The sequence below is a fragment of the Chiloscyllium plagiosum genome, chromosome 25 (genome assembly GCF_004010195.1).
Source record: "Chiloscyllium plagiosum isolate BGI_BamShark_2017 chromosome 25, ASM401019v2, whole genome shotgun sequence".
NCBI lineage: Eukaryota > Metazoa > Chordata > Chondrichthyes > Orectolobiformes > Hemiscylliidae > Chiloscyllium > Chiloscyllium plagiosum.
Window position 1 is genome coordinate 43,764,101 of NC_057734.1, and position 23,072 is coordinate 43,787,172.

Sequence of the window (23,072 nt, forward strand, 5' to 3'; positions counted from 1 at the left end):
CACGAGTTATATTCTATTGTGAACAAATAACGCATCCTTTAAGATAGAGAGCAACTTTACAAACTATGTAATATCCCCTTATCAATAGTACAACTTGTAAGCATTTTACACAAACCCTGTTTACCTACTTCTATGGTACCAAAGCAATTAAGAACATGTTAGAGTAATTCCTAGCACACTTTCAGTAAAATAATATTTTTAAAATAGTGTTGTAGCCTACAGATGTGGTTAATAGACCAATGTAATTGCAATTGCAAACCTGAGTCTAATTGAAATTCATGATAGTTCTTTTTAAATGTATGGTGTCATATTAAGCTCAAGCTGCTGAGTTCAAACCTTCTGCCCTTATTGACAAAAAAAATTACACCGTGTAATTTTTTTAAAAAGGTTACTTTGAAATTGACAAACTTTCATCTTGACAATTGCTGTGAAAGTTCACAGCCTGTTTTGACTGTTAATTGTGATGCTCAGCAAACATATCTTCAAACTGTACAATTTAAAAAGGTAGCTGAAAAATGTGTTGCTGGAAAAGCGCAGCAGGTCAGGCAGCATCCAAGGAGCAGGAGAATCGACATTTCGGGCATAAGCCCTTCAGGAATTCAGAAACATCAATTCTCCTGCTCCTTGGATGCTGACTGACCTGCACTTTTCCAGTAACACATTTTTCAGCTCTGATCTCCAGCATCTGCAGTCCTCACTTTCTCCCAATTTAAAAAGGTAGTCAAACTAAAGTGTCAAAGGATTACTTCAAACCAACATAGAACCCTGAAGATTTGTAACATTACAAGTCAATATATTAAGTGTCTGAATTTACAGTACTAATGTCTACCTGTTAATTTACAACACTTCGGAAATTCCCTATTGAAACAACAATACTACCATCACTAGCATTCCAAAGCAGGGGTTGCAACATTGCTAATGTGTGGCATAGATGGTGTATCATAAATCATTAGTTTTATCAGAGACAGGAATCCATGAAGGAGACAGGTGAGTGGAAGGAATATAAAACAGTAAACACAATAATTTCTCCATTTGAAATTATGGGATTTACAAGTTCCAAATTCCAGCAGATTTGGATCTGTATACAAGGTTCAGTGTTGTGCTTCAGGTGATGTGAACCTGCACCACTTGGACTGCTGCCATCAGTTGGCTGGATGGCTAGTTTAGATATAGAATGATGCTAACAGCATAGGTTCAATTCCCACAGCACTAGAGGTCCTGCTTAACCACTCCCTTCACCTGAGGCATGTAACATTTCAGGTTAAATCACCACTAGTTATCGCTTTCTAATGAGAGAAGCATTCCTATGGTCCTCTGGGACTATGGCAACTTTACCTTTTAATAGGACAAGCATATGTCCTGAATGGCAACAAATTCAAAAGTAATATTTCATAGTGGCATGCTTATGGTTTGAATAAGAAGTCACAAACAGCATTGCTTGGCACAGATGTAGATGTTGGCATTTCAATTCCAGTTAAAGGAGCAACAGAATCAAATCACTGTCTTTAAATTCTGGTACAAATTGTTGAAGTTCATTGGTGATTTATGGAGAAAAAAGCAATCGGCAGATTACTCTGCTGTTTGGAAATAACTTATTGAAGATATGTATTGTGACCTTTTGAGGAAAAAACACATGAGCATCTATTGACGGTACTCAATAGGGATTGAAGATATTTAAAGTGTAAACATGGAAACATTCATCCTAATTAACAGTAATCCAAAAATTGTTCCATTTATGTTTGTGGAACCATTTTGTGTTTAGTCTGGCTGTGTTACAGTACAGGTAACTGCATTTCAAAAGTAATTATCTAGATATTGATGTGCAGGCCACAAATACGAAATTTCAGACAACATGAAACTGGAAGAATTCTATACATAGAACATTACAGTGCAGTACAGGCCCTTTGGCCCTCAATGTTGCACCAGCCTGTGGAACCAAACTGCAGCGTATCTCCTACACTATTCCATTTTCATCCATATGTTTATCCAATGATCATTTAAATGCCCTTAAAGTTGGCAAGTCTATGACTGTTGCAGGTAGTACAATCCACGCCCCTACTACTGAGTAAAGAAACTACTTCTGACATCTGTCCTATATCTATCACCCCTCAATTTATAGCTATGTCTCCTCATGCTAGCCATCACCATCCAAGAAAAAAGGCTCTCTCAATCCACCCTATCTAACCGTCTGATTATCTTGTATGTCTCAATTAAGTAACCTCTCGACCTTCTCTCTAACGAAAACAGCCTCAAGTCCCTAAGCCTTTCTTCTTAAGATTTTCTCTCCATACCAGACAACATCATAGTAAATCTCCTCTAAATCCTTCCCAAAGCTTCCAGTGTTTTGTACAGCTGCAGCATGACCTGGTGGCTCTGAAACTCAACCCCTCTACCAATAAAAGCAAACACACCGTATGCCGCCTTGACAACCCTATCAACCTGGGTGGCAACTTTCTGGGATCTATGTGCATGGACACTACCAAGAATCTTATCATTAGCCCAGTACTCTTTATTCCTATTGCTCCTTCCAAAGTGAATCATCTCACACTTTTCCACATTAAACTCCATTTGCCACCTCTCAGCACAGGTCTGCAGCTTATCTGTGTCCCTCTGTAACCTCCAACATCCTTCAACACTATCCACAACTCTAATGACCTTTGTGTCATCTGTAAATTTACTAATCCATTCTTCTACACCCTCATCCAAGTCATTTATGAAAATGACAAATGGCAGTGTCCCCAAAGCAGATCCTTGCAATACACCACAAGTTACTGAACTCCAGGCTGAACGTTTCCCATAAACCACCACCCTCTGTTTTCTTTCAGCTAGCCAATTTGATTCAAATCGCTAAATCACCCTCAATCCCATGCCTCTGTATTTTGTGTAATACCCTACCGTAGGGAACTTTATCAAACAACTTACTGAAATCCATATATACCACATCAACCACTTTACCCTCATCCACCTATTTGGTCACCTTCTCAAAGAACTCAAGAAGGTTTGTGAGGCACGATCAACCCTTCACAAAACCGTGTTGACTATACCTAATCAACTTATTCCTTTCTAGATGATTATAAATCCTATCTCTCATATCTTTTCCAATACTTTACCCACAACCAAGGCAAAGCTCACTGGTCTATGATTAACAGGGTGGTCTCTACTCCTTCTTGAAGAAGGGGACAACATTTGCTATCCTCCAGTCTTCTGCTACTATTCCTGACACTACTGTGAAGAGGACAGTATAGAACTGGAAAGGTCATAGACAAGTTGGTGGATAAGTGGCAAATGAGTTTTAACGCAGGAAAGTGAGATTATGCATTTTGGTAAGAAGAAAATTGAAGGAAAATACAAAATAGGGGATACAATTCTGGTGGGGGTGCAGGAGCAGGGAGACCCACTTGCTGGTGAATATATCATTGAAGGTGGTGGTACAGGTGGAGGACTAAGTACAGCATACAGTATTCTCAGCCTTATTAATAGGAGCAGAGTACATGAGGAACGGGGGTGGGGGGTGCAGTGCGGATCTTGTAAATTTGTTAGATCACGTTTTAGGAAAGATGTGAATGCTTTGGAGAGAGTGCAGAAGCAACTTACATGAATGGTTCTAGGATAGATTGAAGGAATTGGGACTCCTTGGAGATAAAGCTAGACAGAGGTTTTCAAATCCTGAGTGGGGCTGTATAGAGTAGATAACGGGGAACTGTTCACATTTTTAAAAGGATTAAATAATTAGCACACACTTAAACTGATTTGCAAAATAAGGGTGGTATGAGAAAAAATACTCACAGTAATCAGACCATTATTAAGAGTATGAGCAGCTCTACATGGATATCTAGTAGAAACCGATTCAATTAAAGCATTTGAAAGTATTGGGTGATTGATGTTTAAAAAATATGGGGGAGGAGGGGAGACTAGGTGGTAATGCTCATTTGTTTAATGTTAAAAATCTCACGACACCAGGTTATAATCCAACAGAGTTAAAAATCACAACAACAGGTTTAATTGGAAGCACGCTAACTTTGCTCCTTCATTGGATGGTAGTGAAGGGCTCAACCATAACACAGAATTTATAGCAAAAATTTAGTGTGATGTAACTGAAATTATACATTGAAAAATTGATTGTCTGTTAAGCCTTTCACCTGTTAGAATACCTTGATAGTTTCACTTCTTTCATGTGTAAATTACAAAACCTTTTTTTAAAAAGTTGCATTCGCGGGTTAGCTATCACCATTGTTAACAGCTAACCCGAAAATGCAACTTTTGTAAATTTTTGCTATAAATTCTGTTAAGGTTGAGCCCTCCACTACCACCCGATGAAGGAGCGATGCTCCGAACGTTTGTGCGCTTCCAATTAAACCTGTTGGACTATAAGCTGGTGTTGTGTGATTTTTAACTTTGTACATCCCAGTCCAACACCGGCATCTCCAACTCATAAGCCAAATAAACATGTTGGACTTCGGAGCGTTGCTCCTCGTGAGGTAGCTGGTGGGGCAGGATCATAGGACATACGCTGATGTGATACATCGGTCTAGCACCATCTGTACAGAGAGAGACTGTTAATGGTCCCGTGATTTGGAGATGCTGGTGTTGGGCCTGAATGTACCAAGTTAAAAAATCTCTCAACACCAGCTTATAGTCCAACAGGTTTATGAGGAGCAGCGCTCCGAAAGCGAGTGCTTCCAAATAAACCTCTTGGACTAAAAACCTGCTGTTGTGTGAAAACGAACCTTCCAGCTCAGCGAGCAAACCGACCTCCAGAACCTCAACCTGAGCTACAAATCTTCTCTAAACTCGCTCTAACCTGGTGCCGTGTGATTTTTAACTTAATGTTTACAGGCAGTGACCACTATGCGAGAGGGGGGGGGCGGGGCAGCCTGACCTTACCAAGATGGCCGGCCTGTGTGGACCACGCCCCGCACTGAGGACCTCACCACAAACCGTTTTTCTATTGGTGGGTGTGTTTCTGTCCAAATATGATTGGTCCGTCGGTTTTCTAGTCACATCCTATTGGTTTGTTGTGCGAGGAGGGAGATTTGATTCTGGGGCTTTGAAGAAAACGGAAAAAGGTTCGAGAACGTCCGACTGGGAGAAAGGCCCGGGGCCTTGTCCGAGCGGGAGGAGAGGCCGGGGCCCTGTCCGAGCGGGAGGAGAGCCCGGGGCCTTGTCGCTCTCTGTTGAGGTGATGACCGGACCTGTCCTGGGCGGGGTCAGGGTCAGGGTCAGGGTGAAGCTGCTGCCGATCAGGCCCCTGACTTGCTGTTTGGTCGGGCGCGGTTGTGATAGGAGCCGCTTTGCTGTGTTTTATCACCACAGCAGAGAAAGTGCCTGTGTGCTCCAGAAATTTAATCCGAATACTATCCTCAGGATGACTGAGAACGCCACTGTTTGAGCTGTGATATATTTATCTGTGGCCTGCTGTGTACTGACGCAGCAAAGCTTCATAATTGAAATATCTGCAAGAGCATATACAGTACAGCGTTATCACACATGCAGACCAATAAGGTCATGATTGAAACCGAAAGAACTGCGGACGGTGTAAACGAGAAACAGCTGGAAAAGCTCAACAGGTCAGACAGCATCTGTGCGGAGAAATTAGAATTAACGTTTCGGGTCCGGTTCTGAGTAAGGACCACCAGCCCCGAAACGTTAACTCTGATTTCTCTTCAAAGATCATGATTGATCTGCTTGTAGCCGCAAATCCACCTTCCCGTTTACCCCAAAATCCTTTCAGCCCCTTTCTTGTCAAAAATTAATTTATCTCAGCCTTAAAATATTCAAGATTCTGCTTTTCAGGAAGAAATTTTCAAAAACTCAAAATCCTCTGACAGAAATTTTAAAGAGCACCTAATTTCTGTTTTAAATCGGTCACTCCTATTTATTTTTAAAACAGTGACTGCTCCCCACCCTGCCATAAGAGGAGGCATCTGCTCTGTCAAGACTTAAGGATTTTCTATGTTTTGATCAAATCACCACTTGTTCGTCTAAACTTCAGTGGATGCAAGCCTAACTTATCCAACCTTTTCTTGTAAACAACTCTCCTGTGCCAGGTGTCATAGTCGTCTGAATTGTCTGCTCTGCATTTATGTTCTTCCATAAATAACCAGACCAATACTGTGCCGAGTACTTCAGATGTGGTTTTACCAGATACCTATCTAACTGAAGCATAACCTCCCTGTTTTTGTATCCAGTTCTCCCATGATAAATAATGATATTGTATTAACTTTTGTAATTGCTTGCTGGACCTACGCATTAGCTTTTTCCGATTCATGCATGTTGCAGCTGTACAAGACATCGATGAGGCCACTTTTAGAATTCAGCATTCAATTCTGGTCTCCCTATTACAGGAAAGATGTTGTGAAACTTGAAAGGTTCAGAAAAGATTTACAAGGCTGTTGCAGGGATTGGAGAGTTTGAGCAATAAGGCGAGACTAAATAGGCACTTTTTTTTTACCTTGGAGCATCAGAGGCTAAGGGGTGACCTTACAGAGGTTTACAAAATCATGGATGGGGTGAATAGCCAAAGTCTTTTCCCCAGAGTAAGGGAATCCAAAACTAGAGGGCATATGTTTAAGGTGAGAGAGGAAAGTTTAAATGGGACCAGAGGGGCAACTTTTTCATGCAGAGAATCGTGTGTATATTGGAACATACTGCCAGAGGAGACAGGAACAATTACAACATTTAAAAGGCATCTGGGTTGGGTACATGAACGGTTCAGAGGGATATGGACCAAATGCTGGCAAGTGGCACTCTGTCAGATTGGAAAGTCTGGTCAGCATGGAGGAATTGGACCGAAAGATCTATTTCTGAGCTGTATGATTCCATGCATACAGGCACCAAGATCGCTCTGCAATCTCTCGCTATTTAGCTAATCTTTTAAATTCTTTGTCAAAATAGACTATTTCATGTTTTCCCACATTATTCTCCATTTGCCTGGTCACTTAACATATCAATATCTTTCTGTAACTCCTTTTGTCTGAAATTTGGTTTCCTACCTATCTTTGTATTGTTAGAAAATTTGGTACCATACCTTAGCGAAATTTGAGAACATTTGGTACCATACCATTTATACCTTCCTCTAAATAACTTGTATAAATTGTAAACAGTTGAGATCATTCTTTTGGCACATCACTTGCTACATCTTCCCAACCTGAAAAAGATCCATTTGCAGCTATTCTCTGCTTCCTGTTGGCATGGCAAATTTCTTTTCATATCACTTGTTACTACCAACAGCGTGAGCTTTGATTTTCTATGATCACTTTTGTTGCAGCACCTGATTAAATGCTTTCGAGAAATCGAAGTACCTTACATCCTCTAGTTCTCTGTTATCCACAGCACTTGTTACAACTTCAGAGAACTCCAATACATTGGTGAAGCAGTACTTCCCTTTCACAAAACCATGTCGATTCTGCCTAAATATCTTTAAGCTTTCCAAGTGCTCTGCTATAACTTATTTAATAACAATTTCTAACATTCTCTTGATGACAGACGTTATACTAACTGGCCTGTAGTTTCCTGCTTTCTGTCACCCTCCTTTTTTGAATAAAGGAGTTACGTTCACTCTTTCAAACTAGTGGGACTGTCCTTGAATCAAGGGAGTTTTGAATAATGAAAATGAACACATAAACTATCCTGCTAGCTAATTCTTTTAAAATCCTAGAGTAAAGACCATCAGAACCTGAGCACATACATGCCCACAGTCCCAATAATTTACTCAGTATCACTTCTCTGATGATTGTGATTTATCTATATTCTTCATTCCCTTCCATTTCCTGATTTATTGCTGCTTCTGAGATGTTACTTGTATCCTCTATAGTGAAGGCAGATATTTTCCATTATTAATTCTCTAGTCTGACTTTCTATAGCACCAAAGCTTACATTGTTAACTCTCCTTTTTAAAATATTTACAGAAACTATATGCAGTGTATCCCAAATAGAAACACTGAAAAAGAACTTGACTACTGATTTTGCTGCTCCAGGAAAGAAATTGCTCTTGAAAACTTTCAAGTAATCTTGCAGTCTTATTTTTCCTGTCGTCCTTCTGGAGGAAGCCTGGGTTAGCAGCAAGGTGAATGTGATAATGAGTCAGAATCCTTATTTGACATTAGCTGGCAGTGATGGAAGGTATTTCATCTCACTGATGTCTGTTTAGTTCGTTCTCAGTATAAAGGGTATGTAGTTGCTGGTGTCTTCCATTTTGTAAGATTATGCTTTTGAGTCATGGTGGTCATATCTGTGTTAACCATCACTGTGTGACCCAGGAGTCCACTCTTGATTGGTTTCTATGTTGCAGAGGCAGACGGTAAGTTAAAGAGATGCTAGATTCATTGACAGTACGTTTTCTCTTGCCAGCTAATCTTCCCATTTCAGATTGCCTCTTCTAATGCGCCACCAGTCAGCCTTCAGAGGTCATAGCCATCAGAACTGCCTTCCAGGTGCCTTTTGTTTTCTTGACTGTTAATTCTATCCAAGATCTCTCTTGAGATTCTGAAGTACCTCCAGCATTTGCAAAGCCTGCATTATAAACCTGAATTTGTCAACATACAATCCCGGTTAAACGTTTTTAATCTTAATTTTAATTTTAAATCCCATCCTTCTACAGTTTTAAAATTAAACTTTGCAACTTCATGAATATATGTTCTCATCATTTTGAATTGTTGTGATATTTTATGTCTTGCAAACAATGTCATGGTTTATTACTGGTAACCCTGTGTGCTCCCAAGTATGCATTGCTCAGGCATGTTTAGTTTAATTTGAAATCTCAATTACTATTTTCCTAGTCAAGGGAATTCAGTCTACAACATAAAGTTTATTGTTCCACCTTTTTTTGGCATTGGTAAATCAAATTGTGCAGTCCAGCATAAGTGTTTTGATTATCACTCTGTTAACAACTTGGAATAACTTCAATAAATTACATTGTATAAAGTTTCCACCCTCTCTCTGCCTGCATTCCATCCACCTATATTGTCTTCAACTTAGATCAAATTTGTTCATAATTCCAACTAATCAAGAACCTGTTACCCAAGGGCTTGCCCACACAAAAGACCTGCTAACCTGTCACTCATATGTACAAGCTTCCATCACGTTGCCCCTCAGATCTGATGGCACTTTTTTTTCTGGCCACAAGTTGAAATCTATACCTTCAGTTCTTTTGATGGTTGTTTCTTTGCCCCTCAGTTGGCGATTGATCTTTCAGCCACCATGTTCCCTTTCAAATTTTCTTCCAAAATAGCTTTTGATTTTCGCCTTCAGAAACTTCCCGGATGTCTATCCTTGACTTTGCCTTGGTCTCCTCTGAATCCCCTTATTTTCTGTATAAAAGCTCTTCTGTTTGTTCCATTACTGACCACACAGCAGTCCCTATTCCCCTTTATAAATGCTCTGAGACTTGCTTTGTACCAGCAAACAATGAGACACATTTTGCCAGTTTCATCTGAATGACGGTTTCACACGTAAAGGTCAGAGTTCTGCAATTTGTGGGAGTAATTTCACTCAATGTATAAAGAATGGTGAATCTTTGCCCATACTGTCTCCAGCCCCCACCCCACTACAACAAAATCTGTTCTAGTCTAATGTGTTGGCATGCTTCTCAATTTTATTATCTGGCCAAACGATATCCTATAAAAGAGAAATGTGTATCTGTGCTCGAGTAAAATAAATTGATAAGTAAATCATGTTTGTTTTCCTGATCCAGAGTTGAGATGGAAACGCTAGAGGAATTTGATCAAGAATATCCTCTGAGCAAGATGTTCTGTAGACGCTTAACCAAAGAAGAATTTGAGTCCGAAGCCCTGACCTATACAGAAAAAGCACTGCAGGACTTATTTCGCACTATGGATCAGAACCCATCACAGTGTGAGAGAGTGGTGCGCAAACGAAAACAGGCTGAACTTGAAAAAGCTGGGTTGAAATCCTTTATTAAGGTACTATAAGCCTACAAATAGGTGGCTCAGTGGTTAGCACTGCTGCCTCACAGCACCAAGGACCCGGAATCAATTCCAGCCTTGGGCGATTGTGGAGTTTGCATATTCTCCCCATGTCTGCATGGGTTTCCTCTGGGTGTTCCAGTTTCCTCCGATAGTCCAAAGGTGTGCAGGTTAGGTAAATTGGCTATGCTCAATTTCACATAGTGTTCAGGGATGTGCAGGTTAGGTGCATTAGGGGAAATGTAGAGTAATAGGATAAGGGAATGGGACTGGGTGGGACACTCGTCATAGAGTTGGTGTGGACTTGTTGGGCCGAAGGGCCTGTTTCCACACTGTAGGGATTCTATGATTCATCTTTTACCAAAATGCAAGTTGTTTTATCCGGTCTTCAATTTTGGTTGATTTTGCTGACAGTGGTGAGTCAAGTTATTTCATGCAACACTGATCGATGTGTAGCAGCCAATTGCAAGAACACAGACACCTATTTCAGATTACTTAGAAGTGGGATGAATTGCTAGAAAACGCAAGACGTTTGTAGGGCTAGATGTTATCAGTAGCTTCCTTCCCTGTTCTTGCAGTTTATGCTATTTACTGTTAGGTGGAGCTGTGGACTAGGGAAGCAGCTGATATGAGAGCACGATTACATATATAAAAGAACATTTTAAGAATAAGGGTTTGCTGAGGTGCTGTCAAAGCCAGATGTTGAGTCCAGATTTGTTTGACATTATTGCATAAAATTTAGCTGCTCCCTTTGTGTGTCGATGTGTCAAAAATAAAAGCTAAACTGTAACCTAAAAGCACCAAATTTTGAGTCTGGTCAAGACAATGTTTGGTACATATGAGCATTATCTTTGCAGGCTAAATTTTTCACAGCTGTAGATGGTCGGCTGAACCGCTGCAATGCTGTTGGATTGGATGAATTACAAGAAAGACTCCAAAACATGAAGGACGAGATGAGAAAAGTTCACGTGTATGCTTGTGGTAAGACCACCATTTTTAAAACAGACCCAAAGATACAACTGGTGCTGGTTGAATGAGGAGTTGGATAGGCAATTATGAGGCAACTGCTGTGTGTTTTGAGGTGGTGTGAGTGGTTTCTCTTGCATTTGACATTTCGCCTTGTTACTTGTTCATTTGAAATCGACAAGTTCTAACTGTGCGATCCAACTACTGTATGTGGTAATGAGGAATTTGTGAATGTGGGAGCACAGCTGAGTTAGCATGCTGTAGGTTATCTTGGACTGCAATATTACCCAGAAGGTATTCTTTTGTGGACCAAGCATGCAGCTGTTTGGTCCAGACAGATATCCAGAATGCAGAGGTGTGGGATATTTGTCACAACAGCGCTGGTTTTCAGTTTAGAAGTGAGTAGAGCAATATTTAGAATGATTTTCTGAATGGGTATATATAGCCATGTTTTTATTGAATATTTGTACAGTCCATATCAATTTGAGCAGGTCTTTTGGCTTAATGGATAGTGCCACTTTTTCTGAGCAGGATTTGTAGACCCTGGAAGGAGCTTTCTTGATGTTGCCCAAATCCCATTCCAAACCTGTTAACCAAATTCATGAGAGCAGGAGAGACACTGGTCATTAGGCTTGAAGCAGCATGGTGCCTCTTATATGTTAATCACTTGTCTCCCTTTGAAGCAGAGGAACATTCCTGTAGTCCCATCTGGGCTAAAGCTGATTGTAGATGACATGCGTATGGGGAGCAAGCTGTTTATATATGGCCACATCCTTGCAATGATTTGACGCAGTGGCACAGTTTTCTCAGAGAGGCACTGCTTAACTTTGTATACCTTAGTGCAAATTTGAACCAGTAAAAAAACAAAACTGTTGAGACATGCAGCAGATTTTGAAGCATCTATTGGAGAGAGAAAAACAATTGAGGTTTTGAGATATGGAGTCATAGAGATGTACAGCATGGAAATCACCCTTTGGTCCAACTCATCCATGCCAACCAGATATCCTAACCTAATCTAGTCCCATTTGCCAGCACTTGACCCGTATCCCTCTAAACCCTTCCTGTTCATGTACCCATCCAGATGCCTTTTAAATGTTATATTGTACCAGCCTCTGCCACTTCCTCTGGCAGCTCATTCTATACACGCGCCACCCTCTGTGTGAAAATGTTTACCCTCTCGCCCTAAACTTATGCCCTCTCTTCTGGACTCCCCCACCCCAGGGAAAAGACCTTGTCTATTTATCTTATCCATGCCCCTCATGATTTTATAAACCTCTGAGTTCACCCCTCATCCTCCAATGATCCAGGGAAAACAGCCCCAGTCTGTTCAGCCTCTCTCTATAGCTCAAATCCTCCAACCCTGGCAACATCCTTGTAAATCTTTTCTGAACCCTTTCAAGTTTCACAACATCCTTTGGACAGGAAGGAGACCAGAATTGCGTGCAAAATTTCAAAAGTGGCCGAACCAATGTCCTGTACAGCTGCAGTATGACCTCCCAACTCTAATAATCAGTGCTGTGACATTAAAGGAAAGCACACCAAATGCCTTCTACCTGTGACTCCACTTTAAAGGAACTGTGAACCTGCACTCCAAGGTCTCTTTGTTCAGCCACACTCCCTAGGACCTTACCATTAAGTATATAAGTCCTGCTCTGATTTGCCTTTCCAAAATGCAGCACCTCACATTTATCTAGATTAAACTCCATCTGCCACTCCCCAGCCCATTGGCCTACCTGATCAAGATCCCATTGTACTCTCAGGTAATCTTCTTTGCTGTCCACTACACCTCCAATTTTGATATCATCTGCAAACTTACTAACTATACCCCCTATGCTCACATTCAAATCTAAATGATGAAAAGCAGTGGACGCAGCACCGATCCTTGTGGCACACTACTGGTCACAGGCTTCCAGTCTGAAAAGTAACCCTCCACCACCACCCTCTGACTTCAACCTTTGAGCCAGTTCTGTATCCAAATGCCCAATTCTTCCTATATTCCATGAGATCTAACCTTGCTAACCATGCTACCATGAGGAACCTTATCGAATGCCTTACTGAACTCCGTATAGATCATGTCCACTGCTCTGCCTCTTAAAAACTCAATCAAGTTCATGAGACATGATTTCCTTCGCACAAAACCATGTTGACTATCCCTAATCAGTCCTTGTCTTTCCAAATACATGCCCATCCTGTCCCTCAGGATTCCCCAACAACTTGCCCGCCACCAATGTCAGACTCACCAATCTATAGTTCCCTGACTTTTCCTTACCACCTTTCTTAAATAGTGGCACCACGTTAGCCAACCTCCAGTCTTCTGGCACCTCACCTGTGACTATCAATGATCCAAATATCTCAGAAAAGGCCCAGCAATCACTTCCCTAGCTTCCCACTGAGTTCTAGGGTACACCTGATTAGGTCCTGGGGATTTATCCACTTTTATGCATTTCAAGACATCCAGCAACACCACTTCTGTAATATGGACATTTTTCAGATGTCAGCATCTGTTTCTACACATTTTATATTGTCCATGTCCTCCTTCACAGTAAACACTGATGCAAAATACTTGTTTAGTGTCTGCCCCATCTCCTGTGGCTACACAATAGGCTGCCTTGCTTGATTTTTGAGGGGCCCTGTTCTCTCCCTTGTTACCCTTTTGTCCTTAATGTATTTGTAAATACCTTTGGATTCTCCTTGATTCTATTTGCTAAAGTTATCTCATATTCCCTTTTTGCCCTCCTGATTTCCCTCTTAAGTATACTCTTCCTGCCTTTATACTCTTCTAAGGATTCACTCGATCTATCCTATCTCTACCTGACACATGCTTGCTTTTTCTTAACAAAAACCTCAATTTCTCTAGTCATCCAACATTCCCTACACCTACCAGCCTTTCCTATCACCCCAACAGGAATAAACTGTCTCTGGAATCTTGTTCTCATTTATGAAGGCTTCCCATTTTCCAGCCGTCCCATTACGTGCCTAATACCGTCAAAATTGTCCTTCCTCCAATTAAGAACTTCAACTTTTAGATCTGGGTCTATCCTTTACCATCACTATTTTAAAGCTAATAGAATTATGGTCGCCAGCCGTAAAGTTCTCCCCCACTGACACCTCAGTCACCTGCCCTGCCTTATTTCCCAAGCGTAGGTCAGGTTTTGCACTTTCTCTATTACGTACATCCACATGCTGAATCAGAAAATGTTCTTGTACAAACTTAACAAATTCCTCTCCATCTAAACCCTTAACACTATGGCAGTCCCAGTCCATGTTTGGGAAGTTAAAATCCCCTACCATAACCACCCTATTATTCTTACAGATAACTGAGATCTCCTTACAAATTTGTTTCTCAATTTTCCGCTGACTATTTAGGGGTCTATTATACAATCCCAATAAAGTGATCATCCCTTTCTTATTTCTCAGTTCCAAAATATCTTCCCTGGATGTATTCTGAGGAATATCTTCCCTAAGTACAGCTGTAATGTTATCTTTTTATCAAAAACGCCACTCCCCTTGCTCTCAGCACCTCCTCCCCAACCCCCATAGCATTTGTATCCTGGAACATTAAGCTGACAATTCCTGAGCTACGTCTTTGTAATTGCTATGATATCCCAGTCCCATGTTCCTAACCATGCCCTGCGTTCATCTGCCTTCCCTGTTAAGCTTCCTGCATTGAAGTAATGCAGTTTACTTTATCAGTCCTACCTTGTTCTCTGCTTTGTTCCTGCCTGCCCTGATTGTTTGACTCGCTCTTTTTCCCAACTTCTTCATTAGAACTTGGAAAGGTTAGGAAGAGGGTGGAAGCAGAACAGTAAAAGGAAGGTCTGAATGGATGAAGAGAAGAAAATAGGTTAAATAACAGAAGGTTAATCGTACAGGCTAAATGAGTGGTAATGGTACAAATGAAACCAAAGATGTCACTGGAGGAGTTATGAATGACAGAAGAGTTGTAAAAAGATGGAAAACAATTTTCTTTTTGCCTTTGAATAAATGTTAAATTTGAACTGTGTCCAGTGTCAAATCTTACTCTTTTAGTTAATCTTACCTCCAGTTCAAGATGATTTGATAGGTTTGTGAGTGAGAGTGCAGTAAAGTAGAAAATCCTATTCCATGTGATGATTATTTTAAGCATTCTTGGCTATATGTTATATTACACCTATTGTAACTGTGTTCTCTTCCCTCAATCTCAATTAAATTATTGCATTTTGGAGAGATGTTGTATTTGGGAAGAGATTTTTTGCTTGCCTCTTGGTGAGTGTGTCATTTGCTAATTGCAAAGTGGTGGGGTTGGTGCTGATAGTGATAAAGGAGCTAGGCGAGGTTGGATATATCATATCACTTGCTGTTATTAGTGGATTTGCCAGGTTTTGAATCTTCTTTTGCTCTGCACTGCAGGGAATGCAAACAAAAGAAATATTGAAACACCACTTCAACTAGTACACTAGTTTAACAGCCTGCACTATTTCAAACTTGGCTTGTTCCAACTTGGACACATTTCCAAAATGCAGAGTTTTGTAGCTTGCAATATCATAAATTGGCTTCAGTGTTGATGCAGTTTGAAACATTTTTTTGCCATTGGACATTAACAAGGGTTGTACTAAGATAATTAGTCACCAAAATGTGTAGTTTCCTGGTATGATATGCTGCTAGTACAGACTTAATTTCATTTTTTCTTAGCTTTTTATAGTACCTTGGCATATCTTCTGAAACATAAAAAAAGTAGCCATTACAAATGAGTATACTAATTAGGAGCAGGAGTAAGCAATTCCACCCTTTTAGTCTGCTTTGCCATTCAATACGATTCTGATTGATTTGTTGAAGCCTCAACTCCACTTCTCCCAATAATTATTGACTCCATAGTTGTTCAAGAATCTATCTACATCTACCTTAAAAATATGTAATGACCTTCAGCATTTGGCAAGAATTTAGAAGAATTTTGTCACGATTAAATCTGACTTTCGTAACTTGTATGATGTGAGATTCTGGGGAAAGAAATAGTCCATTGCTGTGCTGGTTTCAGTTTGTGTTCTATGGAAATCAAGCTGCTCACATAACATGGTTCATTTAAGATTTAGTGTTCTTTGTTACATTTGTGCTTTCTAGAGGCAAAAGGAAGTGCACAAAGGACCTCCAAGCGACTAGCTGAAAAGAGACGGAGGGGGCAGGGTGAGGTTTCTACCAGTGAAGATTCTACACTACCTTCAGTCACTGCCATTCCACCACCACCTCCACCTCCACCACCACCACCACCACCACCACCTCTTCCAGGTCCCAGTAATCCAGCACTTAAAACTCCTCTGAAAGATGAGTCGAATCTTCACACAGTAAGTAATCAGCTTCAAAGGAAGTGTGGCTAGAGGATAAGCTGGATACCTGCTTGTTTGTGGGCACTGCTGACTGCTCAGCTTCAGAAAGAAAATATCACCGAATGAAAGGTGCAAGGGAGAACAGCGTACAAATTCAGATGGAGAAAGGAAGGTCTGGGTTTTTCACGTATAAAAGATAAGAAAGAATTGCCTCTGGATAACCTCTCTTACAACTTCAGTAAACCTCTGTGCACTTTACAAACGCACAAAGTATTTTTGAAAGTGTAGTCACTGTTGTAACATAGGGAATGATGCAGCTGACTGGAGTAATGGAAATTTAAGGTCTGTATTCTATCTTGCAGAGTGAAGCAAAGGTTTTGGCAACTCCAGCTCTGTTGGAGAGCTATGGACTGGCCAGGCTCAACCGACGCTGTAAAAGGTGAGATGGGATTTTTAAAATTTGAAGCATACTGTTTAAAATTTAGAATGTAATCCTGACTTTTGATAGCATTTCTCAATCCTGCTCAGTCTGCCTGGTGGTTAGATATGTTAGTTTGTTGTGTAATAAATGCGGGCATCTAGCATTTTTGACTGAGAGCTGCACCCTGGATCCTACTTCCTTATAATCTCAACTGGGTGTGACAGTAAGGTTGTGGGTGCTGCTGGTGATGGAGAAAGAAGATATCATCAAATGGAAAGTAGGAGGGAGCTTGGTATACAAAGTTGTGAGGTAAAAGGAAGCCAAACGCCTTACAGTTTGTGAACTGTATAGGTGTGCTCCACACGGCATTGACAACTATGTGCAGCATTTATTATCTCCATATTTTCCAGATATCAAGTTACTCGTACTAAGACATCTTGGTACTCTATTTTGGGTTCAATGGGCAATAAGGTGGTTGTTTTAGTGAAAGGATTTTAGGAAGGTTACAGAAAGGAAAATAGATTCAGTTTCTTTTTTGCTCTGTGGTTTTAAAACATTGTATTAAGTATTCAACAGTCTGAATAAGTAGTATCCAAAAATAGAAGGACAAAACTCCTTGAAAATATTTGAGGGTGTGGTTACATGTGGTTAGATCTACTTTGCAAGCATGTCAACTTATTTGAGATCAAACGTTCCAGTGTTAACCGGGAAAAAAGGATAGAAGGAAGAATATAGTATATAGCGAGGCAATAGCCTAGTGAGTTCTGCTATAACGAGTGTTTCTTCAACGCAAATTAGCTTTAGCGTGATTGAAGAATTTCGACCATTATTTGTAGAACGCGGTGTTTTCTTACCTGTATTGGTTAGAACTTAATTCCAGCCCCATTAGTTTAAATGGCACAGCTACTGTGCGATTTTCTTATAATGAGAGATTGCACGGGAATGCAACTATCGTGTTATATCAGAATAGAGTGCACTATTGCTGGACTGTTACTCTGTTCTGGGGAGCAGGTATCAAATCTCATCATGGCAATTGGTGAAATTTGAATTCAATAAAAAGTCTGGAATTAAGAGTCTAATGACCATGAATCCATTGATTATCAGGCCCTTTAGGGAGGGAAACTGCCATCCTTACCTGGTCTAAACTCTAGACTCCCAGCAATGTAATTGACTCTTAACTGCACTCTGGGCAATCAGTGCTAGCATAGCCTCATCCCATGAATGAATTTAAAAAAGAACTGATGTGTTTGCCTAAATATGTATACCACTTGTTACTGTACATTCTATATATTAGTTACTGCTTCAAAATGGACTCTTAGGCCACAGTGTGATATGAACTCTAATGCATTTAAAGGTTATATTAATCTGCTTCTTGATTTGGTTTTTCTAGTGAGATCACAAAAAATTTTCTTCTGGAATTTACCATTGATAATAAATAGAGGCAGTTCCACAATGTAACAGACTAAAATTCTCACTGCCATAATGAGGTCTAAGTTCACATAATAAGGATGATTAAGACTTTAACTGAGCAGGAGTACTGGATAGAAATTCATTGGAGGGCGAAGGAAGTGCAGCACAAAATGTTCGTTCATTTTCATTTGGGCTAACACACACATTGTTGAAGAAACTTTACTCTTGTGTCTGGCAAGTCTGGAAATTCTTGCTACAGACACTGGTAGTCTAAGTAGGAAAGGTGCCACTCTCGTGTACAAAACAAAAAATCCTAAATCTAGATTTTGGAAATGAATTCAATCTCACTTCTTTCATTCACGATCTGCTTTTAATCTCTTCATGAATTTCCTTATAAGTGATGTGTATCTAGTATTGCAGATCTGAGAGCTCCTGAGAATGACAACAGCACTGAATCCATCCAAAATATCCACTCTGAACTGCTGTCTGCAAACCATTTCAAGAGACTTCGTTCAACAGGCGTCCATCGGTATGTCAAAAGCTTTGTTAAAGTGTCTACCTGCAGAAGTGATCTGACAGTTTTTACTGTTTTTCTAATTAATGATTCTGAGAAGGTATTTTCAGAAGTCGTTTCTCAGGAAAAAATCCCAGAGATTTTCAGGGCATTCCCAATGCTGTATGCTTGATACTTACATCTCCATTTTATCTACTATGTAGAAAGGACTAAATTCTTGTACATCATTATGCTGTTTGTCTCCACAGAGAGATGTTTGTTGTTTTTTGTTTCTGATGTGAACCAGAGTTCATTTCAAAGGAGAAGGTCACAAAGATTAGGAAAGATACAAATAAAGCTAAATTGTTTGAGAAAGTAATAAATGGAGTCGGGTAACATCAAACATAATATAATGCTCCAGTTTAAGAAGGGAGGGAGGTAGAAGACAGGAAACCTACGCCAGTCACTTGACCTCAGTCATTGGTAAGATTTTAGAGGTCATTGAGGATGAGATTACAGCATGACAAAATAGGACTGAATCAGCACAACTTTGTTAAAGGGAGGTCATGCCTGACAAATCTGTTAGAATTCTTTGAGGAGATAACGAGCACGTTAGACAAAGGAGAGCCAGTGGATGTAATCTATTTGGATTTCCAGAGGCCTTTGGCAAGATGCTACGTGAGCCTAAGTAAGATAAGAGCCCATGGTGTTAAAGGTACGGTATTGGCATGGATAGAGGATTGGCTGTCTGGCAGAGTAGGGAAAGGGTCTTTTTCAGGATGGCAGTCACTGACGAGTAGAGTTTGTGCTGGGACCACAACTATTCACATTGTACATTAATGATCTAGATGAAGAAACTGAGGGCATTGTTGCTACGTTTGTAGATGACTTAAAGATAAGTAGAGGAGCAGATTAGTGTTGAGGAAACAGGGAGGCGACAGAAACATGTATAGGATAGGAGGGTGGGCAAAGAAGTGGCAGGTGGAATACAATGTGGGAAAGTCGAAAGTTACACACACTTTTGGAAGGAAGAATAGAGGCATAGTCTATTTTCTAAGTGGAGAAAGGCTTCGGAAATTAGAAACACAGGGACTTGGGAGTCCTAGTTCAGGATTCCCTTAAGGTTAACATGCAGGTTCATTTGGCAGTCAGGAAGGCAAACATTAGCATTCATTTCATGAGTGCTAGAATACAAGAGCAGAGATTTAATGCTGAGGCTGTATAAGCTTAGACCTTATTTGGAATATTGAGCAGTTTTGGGCTCCATAGCCAAAGAAGGATGTGCTGGCATTGGAGGGGATCCAAAGCAGAACTACAAGAATGATCCTGGAGATGAAGGGCTTGTCATGAAAAGCAGTTGAGGACTCCTGGGTCTTAGCTGAATTTAGAAGGATGAGGGGGAATCTGATTGAAACTTACAGAATAATGAGAGGCCTGGATAGCACGAACGTGAAGATGTTTGCACTAGTAGGGAGAGACTAGGATCTGAGGGCATTGCTTCAAAGTGAAAGGGTGTCCCTTTAGAACTGTAATGAGGAGGAATTTCTTCAGCCCGAGGGTGGTGAATCTGTGGAACTCATTGCCAAGAGGGCTGCGTAGGCCAAATCACTATTTAAGACAAGGGTAGGTAGGTACTTATTTGGTAAGTGGATCGAGACTTATTTGGAGGAGGAGGTGAATGGGGTTGAGAAATATATCAGCCATGGTTGAATGGCAGAGTAGACTCGATGGGCCAAATGGCCCAATTCTGCTGCTGTACGTTATGGTTTAAAAGAACACTTCCACCTAAGTAAACAAGCATCATGCACAGTGGGTTGTCAGATCATTCCCAATGCTTAAATGCTGCACAATTTTCTGTAATTTCAAAGTTGTTTGCTGTTAACAAAACTAGATCTTAATACTTTCATTTAGGTTTGTGATTATTGGTTATTCTTGATGAAAATGAGGAACATTTGCAGGTTGATTGAGTATGCACTTTTGTGACATAATCTTAAACCAGTGTTTAGTATTTGATAGTTTTATCTTTTCAGTTGTAAGAATTGCTTAACATTGATCTCAATGTACATAAGACACAGTTCAAAGAGTCTGCTTTAATGTGGAACACTCCATCTGCAACACCGCCAATTAACCACCTTTTGCTTCAGTTCCTACTACATTATACTAACAGTACTGCATATCACTATCAAGATTGTGCATTTAATTTCTAAAATGAAGTGCTCTAGCATTAAAAAAAACAGAAGTGCTGATGAAACTCAGGTCTGGTAGCATCTGTGGAGATGGAAACATAGTTAACATTGCAAATTGAATATGATTTGAGTTCTGAAGAAGACTTACAGGACACCAAATGTTAACTCTGTTTCTCTCTCCAGCAATGTTGTGGGGCCTGCTGAGTGTCTCCAGCACTTTGCTTTCATTGATTTCCAGCTTCTGTAAAACTTTCTTTAATCTCGCAGTAAATTCATTTTGTTATATATTGGAAAATTAACCAATTAAACTCCACTTAACACCATTGGTTAACCTGCCTGTTGATCTCACAAAGTTAACATTTTAATGTCATTCTTTAGTAACAAAAATGATAAAATGCTTATGTTTGTACTAAAGAGCAATCTCCTACCTGCTCTTTTTGTAGATCTCCAGGTGGAACACCATCCAAAGTCCCTAAAAGCCAGCAAGCACAGGAAGGGGAAATGTGTTCTCCTGCATCTGCCTTTAATACAACATTGTTGAATAAATTTCGCAACACAAAGAGTCCGATTGAGAGTGCTCCGCGATCACCATCCAGCAGTGACAGTGAGAGCGCTGGATTCGCCACACCTCCAGGAAGCCCATGAGAGAGAGAAAGAGAAACTCTAACTTGACTCCCAAGAGTGACTGAAATCTCTGGCTCAGACTCTTTCTTAAGAAAGGGTTTTAACTTACAAATGTTTGACCTTGATCAAATATTGACATAAAGAAGATGTGATCTGATCAGCAGAGTAATAAGTGTTTCTGATCCAAAACTAAATTTTGGAAAAAGAATCTCTACTTTTTAAACAGACAACCAAAATAATTTAATTCACTTGTTCCTATCTGTACCTCCATTTTCTTCTACTGTGTTTGGAAAACTCAAAATTAATAAGGTTGTGGGACAATCTCTTTACATTATTGCACTTTATCTAATTCAATATTTGCAATGTTTGAGAGTTCCACCTTTTTTGAGGTAACTGGGTACAAATCAGTTTAACATTAGGAACATCTTAGATGTGGCTTCCCACGATTACCCAGAAATGTACAGGTTGAAGAAAATGTTTTTATTTTTAATTGAGAATAGTGTACTTCCAAACGTATTTTTGCAGAGTCAATCACCGTGCTGCTGTGCTTTAAATAGCATGGAACCTTGACAAATCTGAAAAGCACTGGTTTCACAATGTGAAGAGCTCCTGTTAGCCTTAACTTCTGCAACCCTTTTGCATGAACTCAGAAGAATGTGATGCAAATTGTGCCCCCATACTGTTTAGTAACATCATTTAATATTTTCCTTCTGTTTACCTACAGAAATGATAAAAATTTCTATAACATATTGTAGGTATAAGCTGTTAACCATGCATAAATTCAGTAGGTCCATTTCTTGTTTCTCTGACTTACTGTAATTTTTGGAATAATGTTTCCATGGTTTTGTAAACAAAACAAATGAGGTTTTTATGCAGTGATGATACCAGAAGTGCTATTTTTCTGTTCACAGCTTTTCAAACTAAAGAGGGCTAATCTGTAACTATTTGCATATTTATCTGAAGTTCTGATTTGCTGGATTGTGTTTGATAGGTGCAACATAAATTAGGGTATTAATTTGTAACTGGGAAGCACCTAATATGTGAAAACAAAGGCATTCTCCCAGGACCTGTGCTGTCTGTAATTGTTAAACAGCAACGAGGCTATTGGAACAGGATAATTCAAGGCACTTATTGAAGTCCATTTATAGTCCATGCCTTGGCGAGCAGACTAACCCATTCCATTTCTTGTTTCGGTCTCAAAGGTGCTTCTTAGATGTTCTCTTTCAATGTTTGCCTTGAAAAACTCTTGGGAATAAGGCAAAAATTTCTAAAGGATTTATACATCTCAGCTGTTGTTTTTGAGATAGGTTCTGTAAAAGGTCTTGCCAGTTGCCTTTCGTATTAAGCAATATATTAAATCAGGGATAAATATACATGTTTTTAGAAGGATTTACAAATGGGTTGTGGATTTTCTAAGCAAGCTTTAATGACTCTTTTATTTTGGGGGCTTATGCCAAAGTGTTTATTTTAAATGAATGGATAAAATCCTGCTTTATATTCTGCAGTCTTGCATTTCTGTATATCTGCCTTCTGTATATCTAATCATCGAACAAAAATCGTTATTTTAACATTATATATATATTTGAATTAGTTAGACTTCTGTGCAGCACTGTACAGTTTTTAATGTACATATGATATGCACTCTGCACTATCGCAGTATTGAGAGTTCACTTGTTTTGGTCATAGACCTATGTACTATAGAACTGTTTCACCACCTCCATCATATTTCAAAGATTGCTCAGTTTTTTT

The 23,072-nt window shown here is 39.9% G+C and overlaps 1 protein-coding gene across 2 annotated transcripts; it reads left to right on the top strand.

Moving 5' to 3' along the window:
- Window positions 1-5,004: 5,004 nt before the first annotated feature.
- On the top strand, window positions 5,005-23,072 carry LOC122562801 (protein piccolo-like). 2 transcript variants are annotated; one of them, XM_043716025.1, is made up of 8 exons: window positions 5,005-5,179; window positions 8,350-8,432; window positions 9,692-9,920; window positions 10,781-10,904; window positions 15,987-16,207; window positions 16,552-16,628; window positions 18,433-18,549; window positions 21,143-23,072. In XM_043716025.1, the coding sequence occupies exons 3-8, from the start codon at window positions 9,699-9,701 to the stop codon at window positions 21,342-21,344; spliced, it is 963 nt and encodes a 320-aa protein (XP_043571960.1). In that variant the 5' UTR covers window positions 5,005-5,179; window positions 8,350-8,432; window positions 9,692-9,698; the 3' UTR covers window positions 21,345-23,072. The 2 variants fall into 2 exon arrangements, with proteins under 2 accessions (XP_043571960.1, XP_043571959.1); XM_043716024.1 differs by lacking the exon at window positions 8,350-8,432.

Excerpts from the sequence above, each read along its gene's own strand:
- LOC122562801 (XM_043716025.1), top strand. The coding sequence starts at position 9,699 with ATGGAAACGCTAGAGGAATTTGATCAAGAATATCCTCTGAGCAAGATG. Across the intron at positions 16,208-16,551 it reads ATGAGTCGAATCTTCACACA|AGTGAAGCAAAGGTTTTGGC; the intron begins GTAAGTAATCAG and ends TCTATCTTGCAG. Across the intron at positions 18,550-21,142 it reads CGTTCAACAGGCGTCCATCG|ATCTCCAGGTGGAACACCAT; the intron begins GTATGTCAAAAG and ends CTCTTTTTGTAG.